Below are 17,326 nucleotides of genomic sequence, written 5' to 3'. Positions count from 1 at the left end.
GTATCTCTGTGTTGCCTGTACAGGTTGTGCTATTTGGCTTTGACTGCATTGTTTCTGTTACAATTTATTTATTTATGTTTTTTTTTTTTTTTTTTTTTTTTTTTTTTTTTCTATATTATTACAAGATGTTGATTTAGTTAACATTTTTATATTTCTTCACACATGTAACCTTGTCTAAAATTGTTTATAAATTATGCTCATAACAGTTGTAATGACCAAAGTTTGTAAAAAAAATGTTTGTACATTTTAATGGTCCACTTTAATACACACTTACATAATTTGATAATGGCTGCACTGTTCTCATTCAAATCTAGCAGAAATTAAGAATTAATTAACAACAGTTTTGGAGAACTAGTTTTCAAGTGGAAGCCTGCATACTTAACTGGTTGTGAGAAGTGTCTTGTCAGCAGTGGTATAAATTTGGTATTATGTGCAAAGTTCAGCCCCAAATCAGAAAACTATTTTTATTTTTCTATAAATTATTTGGGTTTGCAACACATTTTAAAAAAAGTTGTGATGGGGGCAGGTTAGGGCTAGTAATGGGGTAAAAAAAAAAACCTAAATAATAATGTGATTTTAAGCAGGTAATGTCAAGAGGTGATTTAATCATGATTTAGTACAAAAGCAGTAGCAGTGTCCACAAAAGACTCAGTTTTTGAGGAGCAAAGATGTGCAGATGATTGTGAGATTATTGAAATCTTTACAAACAATGTTCCTCAAAAAAAAAAGATTGAAAGAGATTTGCATATTTCTCCATATACAGTGCATAATATTATTAATTATTTAAGGAATGTGGAGGAATATTTCAGTGTGTAACAGGAAGAGGCGCAAGCCTAAGCTGAACACCTGTGATCTCCGATCCCTCAGACGACAGCACTGCATCAAGAACTGCTATTCATCAATAGCTGAGATAACCACCTGGGCAAGGGATTACTTTAGCAAACCTTTGTCAAGCACTACAATACAGAGTTACAAGCACAAATGCCACTTAAAACTTTACTGTGCAAAAAGAAACCTTGTCCAGAAGTGGCATTGAGTTCTCCGAGTTTCATTGTTTGTTTGTTTTTTTTTTTTTTGAAGAAAGAGATGTTGGTAAATGCAATGTTAGTTTCTAATTAAGTAATAAGCAAATAAGTGGGTTTTTAGTCATTCTTAAAAGACATCAAGAGACTTATCTGTTTAAACAGACAGGAGCTGATCTGGGTACGAAAAAAACCTAGATGACTATCTTCCTTGTGTTCTGATGGGTGGATGAAGATGCGCCAGACTTGTGACTCACAGGGTACATTTGATAAGCACTCCAAGGTTGAAGCTGGTCCATTTTTGGCTCTGTGGGCAAGCATAATTGTTTTAAACTGAATGTGGACAGCTACATGAAACCAGCAGCACAGGCTAAACTGAAATGCTCTGTTTCATATTCTTTAAAATTTAATTGGGTGTATTGTGCTACTTTTAGAGACAATATAGCTTATGTACAACTGATGAAACAAAAATAAGTAATGCTTTTCGTTTAAAAATTGTATTTTGTGTTTACTCCAATCTCCCCCACAAAAATCGGTTTAAAGATCTGAATCAAATTAGCAAAAAAAAAATTTGTTGACAGTGCGTCATAGCTGGTAAGACAGCTTACTACCAGTCTCATTAATACAATTGTTAAAGACATCAGATAAGCTGAACTGTGTTTAACTTTCTGAATTGTAATTCCTTATAAGGCAACTTAGAATTATGTAATTACAAAATGTTTTGATGTGGATAACAGTAGTTTAAAATGTTTGGAGCATAAATTTTTTTGTTACGATTTGTGCTAAACAAATTACACCGTTTAGAAATGTATGAATAACAAACTTTAACTTATATTACATTCACAAGCATTTCTATAGTTTTACCTCAGTAATGGACCTGTATCCTTCTGCCATCTTTGTTTACAAAGAAACATAATTCAACACACCCCTACAGAGACTATAAAAAGTTACCATGACACATGAAGTAAATGCTTATACATTTATTGAAAACCTTAGAAAAAAAAAAATATTACCCACAAATATTGCAATTTCAGCACCACTATTCCAATTTCCAAAGTGTACTTTTTTTTAATTATCAATTCTGGCTAACTAAATTGACCAAAACGAATAACCCTGCCCAATTTACACAGTGATGCAATTTTCATCTTGGCTGATGTTGAAAGAACAAAACAGACTGTACGAGCATTAGTACTAAATGTGCTGAAGTTTTATGCTAATTTATGCTATTGTAATAATATGGTTTTAATACAAAGCATATGTAGCAAAAGAAAACATATTAAAAGAGTGACAGATAAATACTGAGGGGCTTGACGGAACCTGATGGAACCTGATGAGGCTGTTAGTGCACATATCACACTACAATTGACAATTAGCCTGAACGAAGGCAAAATACATACAAAAATATAAAATCAAAGGGTGCTGGTGTGCTTTAGTCCATCGATAAGTCTTCTGTCAACAAGAGAGTCTGTTTTTTAGCTGAATCAGATGGCCAAACTGAATTGCATCATTTTGTCCCCAGGGTCTGTAAAAAAAAAAAAAAAAAAAATATATATATATCACATGCAATTAATTTAATAGCAGCCGTTTTAATATGTTAACCACATTAACCAATTAGAAAAATAACTAAATAGTTAAAAAACGTATTTTAATTTAATCTCTAACAGCCAACAACATTTATATTGTGACCTAAGGCTGATAATGTGAATATTTTACATGAAAAAAACAAATCAGATGCTGAGTAATTCTCCCCTTTGAATACATGAATGTGTTCTTTGTGTATGATGTTCTCTGCAGGTCTCCATAACAAATTACACTGTTCAGTAAAAATGTGCAGACTGTGATTTCACACGTCAGAAGTTTAGTACAAGTTAACATATTTATTTAGGCCCACAAGAGACTTGGCATTCTTACTGTAATAAATCACACAGACTACATGACTGGCATGTATTATACATTAGGTTATGTGGTTTATTTTTATTACATAAAGCTTTAGACTGGTTTTTAACTTTTTAACAAATGATTTTTTTGTACATCTTTTTGAACTTACCTCAGAATGCAGATACTGTACATTTCTAGTGTCATTTATGCCTGCACATCTGCTAGTTCAGGGGGCATGGGTGACTTGGGGTGTTTGCTCTCAAAATGCTGCTTGAAGGTCTTGGGGTCTGGCATTTGAGTCTAAAAAGAAGAGAAAGGAAATGGACATTACAAATAAATATTAATTATAATTAAGAATAACCTAACAAAAACAATGTGTTAAAAAGCTAGCTAGTGCAAAGCAAACAGAGATACACATGCATACAGTAGTAAAATTATAGGCCCTACCCTGCAAACAGGACATGTGTGAACGAGTGCAGCTTTGGCAGCGGTCTTTTGATCTGCTCCTTGTGCCTTTTTTTTCTCTGCAGCCTTTTTGGCGTTCTTTTGCTGAGACTGAATCTTCTGCTGCCCGCGAGCCATTGCCCTTCCCTGCAAACAAGCATGTGAATAAACATTACATGTGAAAATAACACATTATACTAGAGATGGACCGATCGAGGTTTTTGGCACCGATTCCGATCTCCAATCTCCTTTCAGGGACATCGGCCGATAGCCGATTCCGATTTGGGGGCGGGATTAGCAGTAAATAAACTTAAAAAGAGCCTCACAGTAAAGATAAACCGGAGCAGCGCGCACGTGTGTGTGTGTTTGTGCCTTTAGAAGAGACGCAGTTACAGAGTTACAGAGACGCAGAGTTCACAGTATCGCTATAAGTGATTCATTGATTCATGAGTTGATTCGTTTTTATGTGAAGCGTAAGTTCTTCTTCTCGGTTATCTCTCCGTGTTTACTGTTATTAATTAAATGTCGTGGTTTTAAATAAACACCAGCTACTACAGAACATTCTGTGTGACTCTCTTACATTAAAAAGCTTAATTAAAAAGCTTAATTAAACTGCTATTACCACAGATCTGTAACCGAGTCGGACTCGTTCCGTCTAAGCAGCTAAAAGTTTTCTAAAAGTTCAGCAGATGATCCTGAACTAACGAATTGGGTAATGAATAAACTTTTGCCTCGGATTGGCTCTGTAACGTCTTCTGTTCTCATCTACATCACAAGTAAGAACCGCTTACGATTTACCAAAGTGAACCACGAGTTTATATAACGTGCTGATAGAATCGACTCAGATGTGACCGGGTTGAATTATCTTTTTAAAGTAAATATTACAATCAGCAAAATTACATCGTATGTATGATGCACAACGTTAATGATGTTATTTTAGGTCATGAAGAGCTTTCACGATGGTTTCTGTACGATGGTTGATGAATGGTGATGCGATGGTTGGTGCTTCGTAGCTCAAAGTCTGGATCAATCCACTGAGCTGTTAACTTAACATGGTCTTTATATATCACACGATCGGATCGGCTAGTTTTAGGAAATATCGCCGATCGCCGATAGCATATTTTGATTAAAAATCGGCCGATACCGATTCGTAGCCGATCGATCGTCCCATCTCTACATTATACCAATGCAGGCAAAAGATTTTATGTAAGATATAAATGTATACTGTAATAATTCCAGTGGGTGATATCAGTTAATATCAACACTGTGATATCAATATGGAAAAAATATGGAAAAAAATCTTAATTGATGTGTTATATTTGAACTTTTTTTTTTACCAACAACCTAAACTTTATATAACAGCTCATAATAGTTTCAATTAAACTCTGTTACCAGTAACGGCACATTATTATGGCATCAGAATGCCAGTTACTTATTTGTCTTCTCAGTATTGTGTGTGTTTATAGTAAACTTAGTATTGGTCCATACAGAAAAGAAATCCAAGACACACAGTCAAAGCTAAGCTAGTTTTTCCAAATTGGTGAACTTTAAAAAGCTTCTGGCAGGACAGTATGTATCCGTACATAGATAAAATATGTGATCACAAAATAAACTTACCACTATAATCAAATTTCTACCCAGTGATTTAAAAATTCAAATATCTACATAAAACAATAATTGTACAATGAAAAGTTGAGAGAAATTAATGTATAAGTAAAATGTGACATAAAAGCACAGTATTCTGCCTATCAAAATACTAAATTCTAATATGTTTTATGTAAAGATACTGTCAATGTACTTACAATATATGACAATATATCTAGCAACATCAAGCAGTGATGTTTTTTCTGTCTAATTGATAGAAAAAGCCCTTCAATATCCTGTGAGTATTTCTTCCCAAATTCAGTTGTTTCTATCAATTTTATGTTTTTGAATTAATTTTGTGATAAAAATGTATATTAAAATTGTTTTACAGTAGTGTAATAAACAGTATTCACTCCTTGTGAATCAGAGTGTAGTAGATCAATTCATAATAATCTACAGAATAACTAAGTAAATGACCCTAAGTTAATAGTTTTAACATACTGCTTCTTTTGTGTGTGTGAGAGAGAGGGAACAGAGAAGTATACTGTTTGATTTAGCACAGATTTTTAGTAACAGCATGGGAAGCAAAGATTAATCAAATACACTGGTGTAAACACTCATGAACTGCCCTGTCCATTTAAAGAATAATGTATATATTATTAGAGTTGTGCTGTAAAAACAGTGCTGTTTAACTAATAAACAACAATTGCTTTATATAACTTCAAGAGTGTTATTAAAAGGCACAGTAGTTTTTTTTACGTAAGAATGGTTTATTGTATAACAAATCTGAAATGTTATATATATTAGAGATGGGACGATCGATCGGCTATGAATCGGTATCGGTTGATTTTTAATCAAAATATGCTATCGGCAATCGGCCGATATTTCCTAAATGTAGCCGATCCGACCGTGTGATATATAAAAGATCACGTTAAGTTAACAGCTCAGTGGATTGATCCAGACTTTGAGCTACGAAGCACCATCACATCAAAATTCGTCAACAATCGTACAGAAACCATCGTGAAAGCTCTTCATGACCTAAAATAACATCATTAACGTTGTGCATCATACATATGATGCAATTTTGCTGATTGAAATATTTACTTTAAAAAGATAATTCAACCCGGTCACATCTGAGTCGATTCTCTTAAAGGCACAAACACACACGCGCGCTGTTGCGTTTGTCTCCGGTTTATCTTCACTGTGAGGCTCTTTTTAAGTTTTTTTTTCAGACTGAACTGGATAACATTAAACCTGCGTGTGTGTGGGCATGTTGACCATATACTGTATATATACAGTGGTGTTCAAAAAAAATAGCAGTCCAACGCCATTAACCTGATAAATCCCTGTTTTTAGTAGAAGTGATATTTCTACATGGCAAAAAATTTACTTGAAAGTGTAGTAGAGTATTAAAAACAAAACAAACCCAACAATTAGGACATGCATGCCGTTCATTTTGAGTAATCGAAGCACTGATCGAAAGGGAGTTGTTCAAAATAATAGCAGTGAGGAGTTCAATTGAATTTTGGCCCTTATTTAATGTAGGATGGTGGCAAATGTTGCACAGGTTGGTCATAGCGCATTTCCTTCTGAAATACTGGGTAAAATGGGTTGTTCCAGACATTGTTCTGATGAACAGCGTACTTTGATTAAAAAGTTGATTATAGAGGGAAAAAACATACAGAGTGCAGCGAATTATAGGCTGCTCAGCTAAAATGATAAATGCCTTGAAGTGACAACCAAAACCTGAAAGACGCAGAAGGAAGCGTGGAACTACTGTTCGAATGCATCGAAGAATAGCCAAAATGGCAAAGGCTCAGCCAATGATCACCTCCAGAAAAATCAAGGAACATCTGGAGTTACCAGTAAGTACAGAAGATGATTAAGTGAAGCCAATTTACCAGCAAGAACTCCTTGCAAAGTCCCGTTGTTAAGAAAAAGACGTGTCCTGAATGGGTTAACATTTGCTAAGGAACACATTGACTGGTCCAAAGACAAATGGCTCAACATTTTGTGGACTGATGAAAGCAAAATTGTTCTTTTTGGGTCTAGTGGCCGTAGACAGTATGTCAGACGACCCTCGAGCACTGAATTCAAGCCACAGTACACTGTGAAGACAGTAAAGCATGGTGGTACAAAATGATGATATGAGGATGTTTTTCATACCATGGTGTTACGTCTATTTATCACATACGAGGGATCATGGATCAGTTTAAATATATCAGAATACTTGAGGAGATCATGTTGCCCTATGTCGAAGAAGAAGGAATGCCCTTAAAATGGGTGTTTTAACATGACAATGACCCAAAACATCTTGGTTACAGACAAACAAGATTGAGGTAATAGAGTGACCAACCCAATCCCCTGACTTTAATCCCATAGAGAACTTGTGTTCTGATATCTGAAACATGTTTTTTGAGGCAAAACCCAAAATTGCAGAAGAACTGTGGAATGTAGTGTAATCATCCTGGACTGGAATACCTGTTCAGAGGTGCCAGAAGTTGGTCGACTCCATGCAACACAGATCTCAGAAACAATTGTTATGCCACTAAATATTAGTTTAGTAATTTAAAGTAAAGTGAAACCTCAAACATTTTTTATGTTATACATACATTTTTTGAGTTTTTAAAGAAAAATGCTGGCACTGCTATTTTTTTGAACAGCCTAATATTCATTTTTCTTAACTTTCTGTAAAGGATGAACACAAACTGGCTAAATGTTGTTAATGTTTTGATTTAGAATTAAAAGTGTAGTATTTTCAGTGCATTTGCATTTATGGAAATAAAAGTTATTATAATGATTTTGTGCTTTATTTGCTTTTTTAAAATCACTGCTATTTTTTTGAACACTACTGTATATATATATATATGTTAATAAATTGGTTACTTGTGTCTTAGGAACTATCTTTGTTTTATTGGCCACTTAAACCCCAAACTCTTTTAAGGCCGATTGTATGGAAAAGATTAGTTAGGGAATACAGTTACTTTACATTACAAACAACGCAAGCAAAGCGTGAAAAATACAAACTGATGTACAATATATGAACAACATTAAACGGTGATAGTTAATATTATTCAACATATTTAAATAAACACTTGTGTGGAGTGGATCAGTATGATTGTGTAACTAAGCGCTAGCTAAGTGTGATACTCTGATACTACTCTAATCTACTGTAGCTACTTAGCATTTAATTGCCAACACTGAACTTGAATAAAATATCAAATACATCAGCAGTGACTACATCGAGTTAAACATGGCTAGAAAATCAATATAATCAGATTAATAACAATCAATTCAAGTTAATAAACGAGCAGAAACAGTAAATCGGCTAAAATCTATTCAATAAAGCGAGCAGTATTTAGCCATCTTTACTTCTTGCCCGACATCACTATTTCCATCAAGCCTGGTTTCCCTTCTCCACTTTCAATTGATAAAATAATCATTTGTATGTAAAAACAACACCGCCTACACATAAACATGAAGACCTACAAACAAACGGGTACTTTCGAAGTTAAAATATGTAAGTGAAGAGTATTTTAAAGACAATACCTTGGCGTTATACGAGGCAAACTGTCGATGGGACGACGAGGAGGAAAGCGGATACACCACCCATCACAAATAAAAGTCCTCATCTAGTTTCTTTCTTACGTTGCATTATTATTGTATTTTAGAAATGCATAGAGCGTCACAAGTTCAACCTAAAACATGAGTAATAAAAACCTCGCATTTGCAATAAGAAGAAGCCTTGACCTATGCTAGAAAATTATTTGTCCAGATGGACAGATGTAAGATTCGATTAAAAACAAATCTACTGGTTTGGATTATTGACAGTTAAATAAACTTTTACATCATCATGGCACCACGTAAATCCCAAGCTTATCACATTTATATAAAAAAAAGCAGACAGCAACAGCAGTCATATTCAATTTATGGCAAAATCCTTGTTCCTTTTGCTTGAGTATACTTTACCATCCAGGCAAATTTCCTCTCAGCATGAATACATTTACATTTTCAGCATTTAGCAGACGCTTTTATCCAAAGCGACTTACACAATGAGCAATTGAGTGTTAAGGGCCTTGCTCAGGGACCCAACAGTGGCAACTTGGTGGTGGTGGTGGTGGGGCTTGAACCGTCAACCTTCTGTTTACTAGTTCAGTACCTTAACCACTGAGCTATCACTGGCCCTACAGTATCAATACCACAGTCATTTCTAAATCAGTCAAATTAGCCTGATTTATATGTACACACGCCTCTACTTGCCAGAGTCTTTATATCGCATATAAAGTCACGCACCAAAATCAATCTCCCATGCAGGCGTCTCAACCAGCCAGCAGATGTCGCGATTTCACCGGCATGGATACATAAAAATAGTCTTATTGTACACAAAATTACATTTACTACAATAATAATTCCAAATAAAAATATATTAAACAATAAGTCCAAAGCTACGCCATGCATGACTACAGTCAAAATTCTACAATTCTTGGAAACAGGAAAAAAACCAATAAATCCGCCATGAGAGTTCAAGACTCTTGTAAACACAAAGAAAATAGATTCAGAGTGATTAAGTGGAATAATGAATCACAATTTGAATGACAAGAGGATGACCCAGAGAGGTGTCTTCAATGTACTGATAAGAAACTCAGCAGTGACTGCTTTTCCACCACAGTTAGCTTGGAGAAAGGATCAGTTTCAGTTGCTGGTACTGGTTAACTACCTCACTATAAAATGACAAATTGAAAAGAAAAAAAGCTTTTCCATACTTCATCTATCCATCAATAAAAGCTTAATGTTTTTTTTGTATTATTATTTTTAAACACACGAATATACGTTTATTTGTGTTGGCACAGCTGTTAGAGCAACATGGTTCCCAAAGTCCTTGATTTATTCTTTAACATTTGTAAGGGGTAATGCATGTTTTTTCTTTTCTTTTCTTTTTTTGGGATGGACTTGTCTCACACGTTCCAAAAACAGAAAAGGGAATTAGTAGATGAGTGTGATTTTTATACTGTGAAATGTAAAAAAGCTGTTTAAAATGAACATTTAAACTGGTTAAATAATGATAACTTTCTGTGCCAAATACACTGAGATTATTGAGTTGTATAAAGCGAAACTGGAGGTCTTTTATTCTAGTGGACAGTTTTACCCGGCAGTTGATTGTGAGCATCTACAAACAGGAGGAAATATAAAAATGGCTGAGCGGGGATACAGTTTCTCTCTTACTACCTTTAGGTAATGTGCTTATTTAATTCAAGTTCTTGTAAAGTTATTTAATGTGTTTATTATACTGTGTATTATAAAGCGAGTGTATAGTTATATAAAGCGGATGTGTAGTGTTGAGTAGTGTAAGTGAGGTGTAAGATGCACAGTCACGCTAACTGCAGCACTGTACAAACTGCTTGTATTTCGTTGTGCTTTCTCATTATATTCAACTAAAACAACTGGTTATATGATTAAATATTTTATTTTTAATAGAACCATTCTATGATGGTTTACTTTGAATTTGGAGAGCTTAGCTGATTTTTGCTATTGTCTGTTGGTAGGGAAACTTGGCGATGTGACATGAAACTACATTAACAATACTGTATGAGACATTGCTGATTACTGTTGATGTTAGGTGTCAGTATTAGACTACACTGTTACTCCTTATAACAAGTAACTAACTTAACCATTTAAAAATTTAAATATATAATTAATATTAGTGGTGGAATTTATTAGTTATTTTAAAATCTAAAATAAAGTAATTGGACACTATCGGATTTAGCCATTTAATTTGTCTCATACTGATAATTAATAGTAATTGTAGCAGTATTTTTTCTTGTAATTCATGTTAGTAGTATTGGTTAGTCTTAAATTAGTATTATATTTACAACATATAGTAGAAACATTTGTCCAAAGCGAGATACAAACGTAAACAAATACAAAAAACAAGCAAATGATGGTTAAGGGCCTTGCTCAAGGGCCCAATAATGACAACCTGGCAGCAGTAATGCTTAAATCAGCGACCTTTGGATTACCTGTTAAATTTCTTAACCATCACTGTTCCTATTATCAACCTATAATTGTTACTTATTACACATACTTATTATTGTTAATTTGCAACTCATCATAATTGTTCATAACTCTTTGTTGTGATACAAATTATTATATTATTATTATATTATTGTCTTTTTGTCCATATTTAGATTTGCAAATGAAAAGCGCCACATTAAAAATCTAAAAGCCTAATTTAAAAGGTTACTTTACCATAATGTAAGCACAATAATATAAGTGAGTAGATTAGTAACTAGGTACAGTATTTAGAAAGGTTATAGTAAAGTTAAAAAAAACAAAAAACTATTAACACAGAACAGATACAGATGCCTTTCTTTTTTATAGTAGTTAACAAACTAAGGATCATCCAAATGTTTGTAAATGAAATGTTGCACTCATTTGCTTTCCATATAGAGTAATACATATACTACATAAAGAAACAGCCTAATGCAGTTTTTATGTGCACTAAACGACAAGCTACAATTGTGTGGGGATACGCATTCCATTCTCTTTGTACTGTTTGTGTAGGTTTACAAATTATATAATTATTATATAATTAAATATTAAAAGATAATGGTTATCAAAATTTTATAAGGTCTAGAACATGGCAAGAGGTACATCACTCATTTTACTTTTTTGTTTGGGCTCAAATCACAACAGGTGCTAGTCTGCTACTCCATGTAACCTCGGCCCAACCTACAGTACACTGCAAGGTTTCTTTTGCAAAACTAAATGCTATGTGTATCATAAAAAGATCAGTCATTGTTACATAGATGCCTTCTTAAAAATGTTTTACCCTAGGTCAGACGCTAACTCCTTACTGTAGTGACAGTTTGCTGATTAAGTACTGCAAAAGTGTACAGAGTCTTACCATTTTTTTCCTTCTCTACAGCCCATCAGGTAAACTGGTACAGATTGAGTATGCTCTTGCAGCTGTAGCAGCAGGTGCACCCTCTGTAGGAATCAAAGGTAACTTATGATTGTATTTAAGCATAGACTGATGTTATGTAAATACTACATGTATTTAATGTCACTCCTGTAATGCCCTGATTTTTACTCAATTTACTCACTACTCAGCTTCTAATGGGGTGGTGTTGGCAACGGAGAAGAAACAGAAGTCCATACTGTATGATGAGCAGAGTGTTCACAAAGTTGAACCTATAACTAAAAACATTGGCATGGTGTATAGTGGTATGGGTCCCGACTACAGGTATGCAGCTTTAACTATTGCCACCTTGTAACAAAACCACCTATATATTTGTATTTGGATATTCTTTATATATTTTTTTTTTATACGCAGGGTCCTGGTCAAAAGAGCGAGGAAACTGGCCCAACAGTACTTTCTGGTTTACCAGGAGCCCATTCCTACTGGCCAGTTGGTGCAGAGGGTAGCTTCAGTCATGCAAGAATACACACAGTCAGGGTGTGTTTACTGACCTTTTTAAATAAATAATTACTCATACCACTTACATAAGTGTTAGTTTTCCTTGAATGCACAGTCATGTGTTTATTCCAAGAAATTTCAACTTCTGATTTTACACAGACTATTATTATTAATAATCATTATTATTATTAATTCCTTAATTACTTTGGGGCTAATAAAGTATCTATCTATCTATCTATCTATCTATCTATCTATCTATCTATCTATCTATCTATCTATCTATCTATCTATCTATCTATCTATCTAATATAACTAATAATCTGGAGCAGAAAATCATACTGGTGAGAGATGGATGTACAGATAGCAAAGTGCAAATTCACTTAAAAATGTCATTTACAATAAATTTACACAGAACTTTTTATTATTAATTTATTTTTACTTTCAAATATTTTAGAGGTGTGCGTCCATTTGGAGTCTCTCTACTGATCGCTGGTTGGGATGAGGACAGACCATACCTCTTCCAGTCTGATCCTTCGGTAAAACAAACCCTCTTAAGAATCTGTTTCCTAGTGATGTTTGCATCATCTTTATTAATCACCATAATGTGCACATGGCAAACACTTATGATGCACCTGTGCTGCATTTACAGGGTGCATATTTTGCCTGGAAAGCCACAGCAATGGGAAAGAACTACGTGAATGGAAAAACATTTCTGGAGAAAAGGTAACGGAATGAAAAGAATATGAACTGTTTGGATAAGTCTTGTTTCTATAAAATCTCTATAAATTTGTTTAACACTAGGCAAATCACAAACTGTTTCATTTATAATGTCTTATTTGTTTTATTAATTTAACCTCATGTTGCTTGTTTCACACACATTTACCTAGCACTTGATTATGTATAACTATCTGATTCATACAATTATTGGTTATTTCATAAGCTGCAACTACCATATACAAGAATTTAGTGGTTATACAATGACTGATCTGTTACTCTTTACAGTTTTTCATTACTTATTATTTAAAAGGGAGCCTCATAGGTCCCCTACTACCCAGATGATGTTCCCAATTGATTAGGTTTTTTCCTGTTTGGTTAAAACAATTAGTTTATATATGTTGTATAAAAAACATGTATGTACAGTGTATATAAAAAGTCCACACACCCCAATCCCATGGCTGATGTAAAAATTGAGACTAACTTTAATAATTTCTCAACTTTGTGTTGTGACTGTACAATTCAAAAACTGAAGGTTGTCATACACTCAAAAGGTGCTTCAACAAAGTATTAGTGTAAAAGTGCGCATATTTAAGCAACCACATTAAAGTTTTTTTTTTCCCCTAAATTATTTCAGTCTTTTTGAGTTGGAGTCTGTCAGCATGGCACATCTTGACTTTGCAGTGTTTAGCCACTCTTCCTTGCAAAGGCGCTGCAAATCTGTCTGATTCAGATCGTCCCACAGATTTTCAGTTGGTTTCAGGCCTGGGCCATTCCAAAACTTTAATCATCTTTGGATCTGTTCATATTTCCTTCCACCTTGACTAAATCCCCAGTTCCAGCTGAGGGAAAAACAGCCTCAAAACATAATGCTGCCAACACCATGCTTCACTATGGGGATGGTGTTCTAGTGATGCACAGTTTTTTTTTTGTTTTTTTTTACCAAACATACCTTTTGGAATTATGCCCAAAAAGTTCAATTTTTTTTAATTAATTGCACAAATTAAAGGCAGAAATGAATCATAAATTATTTATCTTGGTCTGACCTTTTATATCCATTGTGTTTACATTAGTAAAATATGTACAGCTGTCTGCTACTGGATAAGCATACCATAACAATGTTAATGCATTCTGTCACCTACTTGAGGCTTTTACAAAATCAGCATCAACCTTTATGCCTTACATAAAACAGTTAGCATGATTGTTGTTTATTCGCAGATACAATGAGGATCTGGAACTGGAAGATGCCATACACACAGCCATCTTGACCCTTAAGGTGTGTTAAATCTTTAATGAATTGTGTTGTACACTGGGTTTATTGATAGGGTGGTTATCACTGTTAATCATTTGTCTGGCAGAAAATGACTCTAGCATCATCTAGCAGTTGCAGCAGTTAATGCTGTAATAGTTCAACAGTGTTCATTTTGTTACATGATCAGGATCAATAACCAGAACTAACTGGTGATATCAAATCTTTTAATTTAAGTGATATATATTACAAGTGCTATTTCTAATGCTGTGCATTTTTCCACAGGAAAGTTTTGAGGGACAAATGACAGAAGACAACATTGAAGTGGGCATTTGTAATGAAGCCGGCTTTCGCAGACTCTCGCCTGCTGAAGTAAAGGATTATCTGGCAGCAATTGCATAAGAATTTAAGGATAAAAATGTGCTTTTTTGTTGTTGGTGGTTAAACATAACATCATTCTCAATAGCAGCTTTTTTATTATTTGTATACCCATTATTCTCCTTTGTACAAGAACACAATGTCTACAGGTTAACAATAAATGTTAAAACTAAAAAACTCTCTTTTTTAATCCTACTTTTTAACACCTGTTAAAAAAAGAAACAGACAACAGGTAACTTCAAGAGTCTATTTGCATAACAATTGTGATAGTGAATTGCTGTATAATGGCCAAGCACTAACAAACATATTCCAAGCACTGCTCCAACAATAAGACACTATAGTTATTTAAATTAGAAAAAATACATATAGCAGACTTTTAAAGCAACATCATACTGTACTGCACTGTTTTTCCCTTTTGCATTAACATTCCACCCTTAGATCACTCTCCTGCAGCAGTACCTTCTGCAGTACAATTACATTCAATTCAGTACAAATAAATTCAATTACACAACCCTGGATCAGATCTTATTCTGCGTCTTTAAACTCCAGACTTCTCTTTGAATCTAGCTTCATCCCAGCAATAAAAGTTCATCACTTGTTTTTAAAGTGTTGCACAAAGTCGGAAAGATTATACACTTTACCACAACCAACATTAGAGTCCATGCTGATGAAATCATCAATGTTCATCTTAGATTCTAGGAAAAACAAAAATATTTTGTATAATTATATATAATTGACTCATTTATTTTACATTATAAGGTAAATTTATACAAAAATATAAATGTATATATGAAATGTCTTTTTATTTACCTGTTGTTTTTATACATGGATATGAGGGTGGGGGCATACGCCATGTCCCATTAGGATTTTTCATGTGCGATCTATCTGAAGCAAACTTCTTTAGGTAGGTGTCGGCTGGTATGACTCGCATTTGCCTGAAAGTAGTATATTTATTTGCAAATGTGCAAAGAGCTTGCAACTGTAAATAAAGATATTCACCAGACATGTACAGTAATTTTATAATAAACTTGCCTTCGAAATGCTGGTTTGATGAACTCATCAGACTGAAAGGCTTCACTTGAATACACATCAAAAGGACACGGGAATGGAAGGGTGGTGTCTGGGTCATAAATGAAGCTCTGGCCAAGTGCGTTTACATGCAGTAACACTACATGGTAATCCTAAAATATGAGATCATCACACAATTAATTCTTAACTTTAACGTTCATAATATTTATTTTGTCTTCACTTAGTGTAATTGCATGCACACTGATTCACAGATTTTGGCTTATCAAATTAATTCAGCATAGTCAAAACTGCCAATGGAAAAAGATCAGATTTGAATGGTCACTCAGTAGTTAGGTTATTCTACAAGTGTATACTTTTAATAAGAGCTTATTTGGGTTTCTACAACTATGCATATGCACAAACACTAAAAGAAAACATTGTAGAACTACACAGACTGGCACACCGCTCAAGGTTTAGAAACAAGTCATGTTTTTTCTGATCAAGTAATTTTAATGTTATGTGCTACCATAAAAATAAATAGAAGAAATAAATAGCAGTTAAGCTATTTGAAAAAGGCTTGTCAACCGTACCTTTTACAAACCAACAAAATGGACTTGAATTTACTGTAAATGACATGATAGATTAAACTATATATATATATATATATATATATATATATCAAATGCATAATACATAAAATTTAAGTATGTACATGTAAGTATAGATAATATTTAAAAAAAAATTAAATTAAATTATTCACACTCTCTTGTGCATGAGAAGTGCTTACCCATATCACAGGTTGGCTCCCTCTACTGGATTTTTGTTTCCAAATAGGTATCTGTAATTACAGAAGAAAGCCACGATGAAACAACCAAAAACTTTTGGTATCAATTGCAGCTATTGTAATTTCCTTTACTTACTGTTTTATTTTTATTTGATATGAAGACTGCGTATATCTCGTCTATTGGACAGGGGTTTTTGATTTTGACATGCTCACACAATTTCCAAACATTTTCCTCGCTAGAAAAATACATACAATTTTATATTAACACATATATGGTGTAGCGGACATTAGTAAAAGAGTTTTTCTTGCTATCATGCAGAAATAATATTAATTAGTGGCTCGTTTTGCTAATGGGCCACTAATAAACCCAAAATAAAAAACTGAAAAATAAATTCCAGTCCTACCAGTAGCAGCTGGTGTATATACATTCTTCTCTTGGCGGTGTGACGAGTGTGTATTGGGAGCACATGCTCTCTTCATACATACTTTATATATAAATCTCATTTAAATTCACTAATGTTTATCTCACCTCATGTAGACTGAAAACAGAGCTAAAACAGCAATACTCTGGTCAGCTACTACAGTGTGTTACACTGTACACATCGGTAAAGAAACCGAGAATGGTAAGTTTAGTACCGGGCTCTAATGGCTGCAGCATTCCAACGCTAACCCACATGTTAATTAAACAAAAGCTGCTAATCCCTTTAAATATGTGATAACTGCAACGCTTCACTAAACGCACAAACAATGTACATATATACTGATTAGCAAATACTTTTCTCCCATTTGCAAAACACTGCACTAATATGCAATTTAGCTGAGTACACTAAACATTGGGGATGAAACGG

General features: G+C 33.9%; 3 protein-coding genes across 3 annotated transcripts; 1 reads left to right on the top strand and 2 right to left on the bottom strand.

Moving 5' to 3' along the window:
- Positions 1-1,987: 1,987 nt before the first annotated feature.
- On the bottom strand, positions 1,988-8,603 carry zgc:91910 (Zinc finger protein 706-like). Its single transcript, XM_062990706.1, has 4 exons — positions 8,478-8,603; positions 3,348-3,491; positions 3,070-3,200; positions 1,988-2,544 (listed from the first exon to the last, which is right to left on the bottom strand). Exons 2-3 carry the CDS (start codon positions 3,480-3,482, stop codon positions 3,105-3,107), a joined length of 231 nt encoding a protein of 76 aa, XP_062846776.1. The 5' UTR covers positions 3,483-3,491; positions 8,478-8,603; the 3' UTR covers positions 1,988-2,544; positions 3,070-3,104.
- A 1,486-nt stretch (positions 8,604-10,089) lies between these two features.
- Positions 10,090-14,842, top strand: psma2b (proteasome 20S subunit alpha 2b). Its single transcript, XM_063014214.1, has 8 exons — positions 10,090-10,160; positions 11,854-11,930; positions 12,039-12,171; positions 12,262-12,384; positions 12,800-12,881; positions 12,995-13,068; positions 14,278-14,335; positions 14,594-14,842. Exons 1-8 carry the CDS (start codon positions 10,120-10,122, stop codon positions 14,708-14,710), a joined length of 705 nt encoding a protein of 234 aa, XP_062870284.1. The 5' UTR covers positions 10,090-10,119; the 3' UTR covers positions 14,711-14,842.
- A 9-nt stretch (positions 14,843-14,851) lies between these two features.
- On the bottom strand, positions 14,852-17,097 carry ntaq1 (N-terminal glutamine amidase 1). The gene is made up of 6 exons (XM_063014226.1): positions 16,883-17,097; positions 16,615-16,714; positions 16,482-16,532; positions 15,719-15,867; positions 15,497-15,621; positions 14,852-15,381 (listed from the first exon to the last, which is right to left on the bottom strand). Exons 1-6 carry the CDS (start codon positions 16,960-16,962, stop codon positions 15,278-15,280), a joined length of 609 nt encoding a protein of 202 aa, XP_062870296.1. The 5' UTR covers positions 16,963-17,097; the 3' UTR covers positions 14,852-15,277.
- Positions 17,098-17,326: the final 229 nt, after the last annotated feature.

Source organism: Trichomycterus rosablanca, chromosome 2, assembly GCF_030014385.1.
Source record: "Trichomycterus rosablanca isolate fTriRos1 chromosome 2, fTriRos1.hap1, whole genome shotgun sequence".
NCBI classification, from domain to species: domain Eukaryota; kingdom Metazoa; phylum Chordata; class Actinopteri; order Siluriformes; family Trichomycteridae; genus Trichomycterus; species Trichomycterus rosablanca.
Note: the sequence above shows the minus strand (reverse complement) of the source record. Positions and strands in the feature narration are given on the sequence as shown.

What these genes read in the sequence shown, in the direction of transcription:
- zgc:91910 (XM_062990706.1), bottom strand. Translation starts at nt 3,482, where the DNA reads ATGGCTCGCGGGCAGCAGAAGATTCAGTCTCAGCAAAAGAACGCCAAA. An exon ending in ACACATGTCCTGTTTGCAGG is followed by an intron (nt 3,201 to 3,347) that starts GTAGGGCCTATA and finishes TCTTCTTTTTAG; the next exon opens with ACTCAAATGCCAGACCCCAA.
- psma2b (XM_063014214.1), top strand. Translation starts at nt 10,120, where the DNA reads ATGGCTGAGCGGGGATACAGTTTCTCTCTTACTACCTTTAG. An exon ending in CAAGAATACACACAGTCAGG is followed by an intron (nt 12,385 to 12,799) that starts GTGTGTTTACTG and finishes CAAATATTTTAG; the next exon opens with AGGTGTGCGTCCATTTGGAG. An exon ending in TCTTCCAGTCTGATCCTTCG is followed by an intron (nt 12,882 to 12,994) that starts GTAAAACAAACC and finishes CTGCATTTACAG; the next exon opens with GGTGCATATTTTGCCTGGAA.
- ntaq1 (XM_063014226.1), bottom strand. Translation starts at nt 16,962, where the DNA reads ATGTATGAAGAGAGCATGTGCTCCCAATACACACTCGTCACACCGCCA. An exon ending in ATATACACCAGCTGCTACTG is followed by an intron (nt 16,715 to 16,882) that starts GTAGGACTGGAA and finishes GTATTTTTCTAG; the next exon opens with CGAGGAAAATGTTTGGAAAT. An exon ending in TCCATGTATAAAAACAACAG is followed by an intron (nt 15,382 to 15,496) that starts GTAAATAAAAAG and finishes TGTTTTTCCTAG; the next exon opens with AATCTAAGATGAACATTGAT.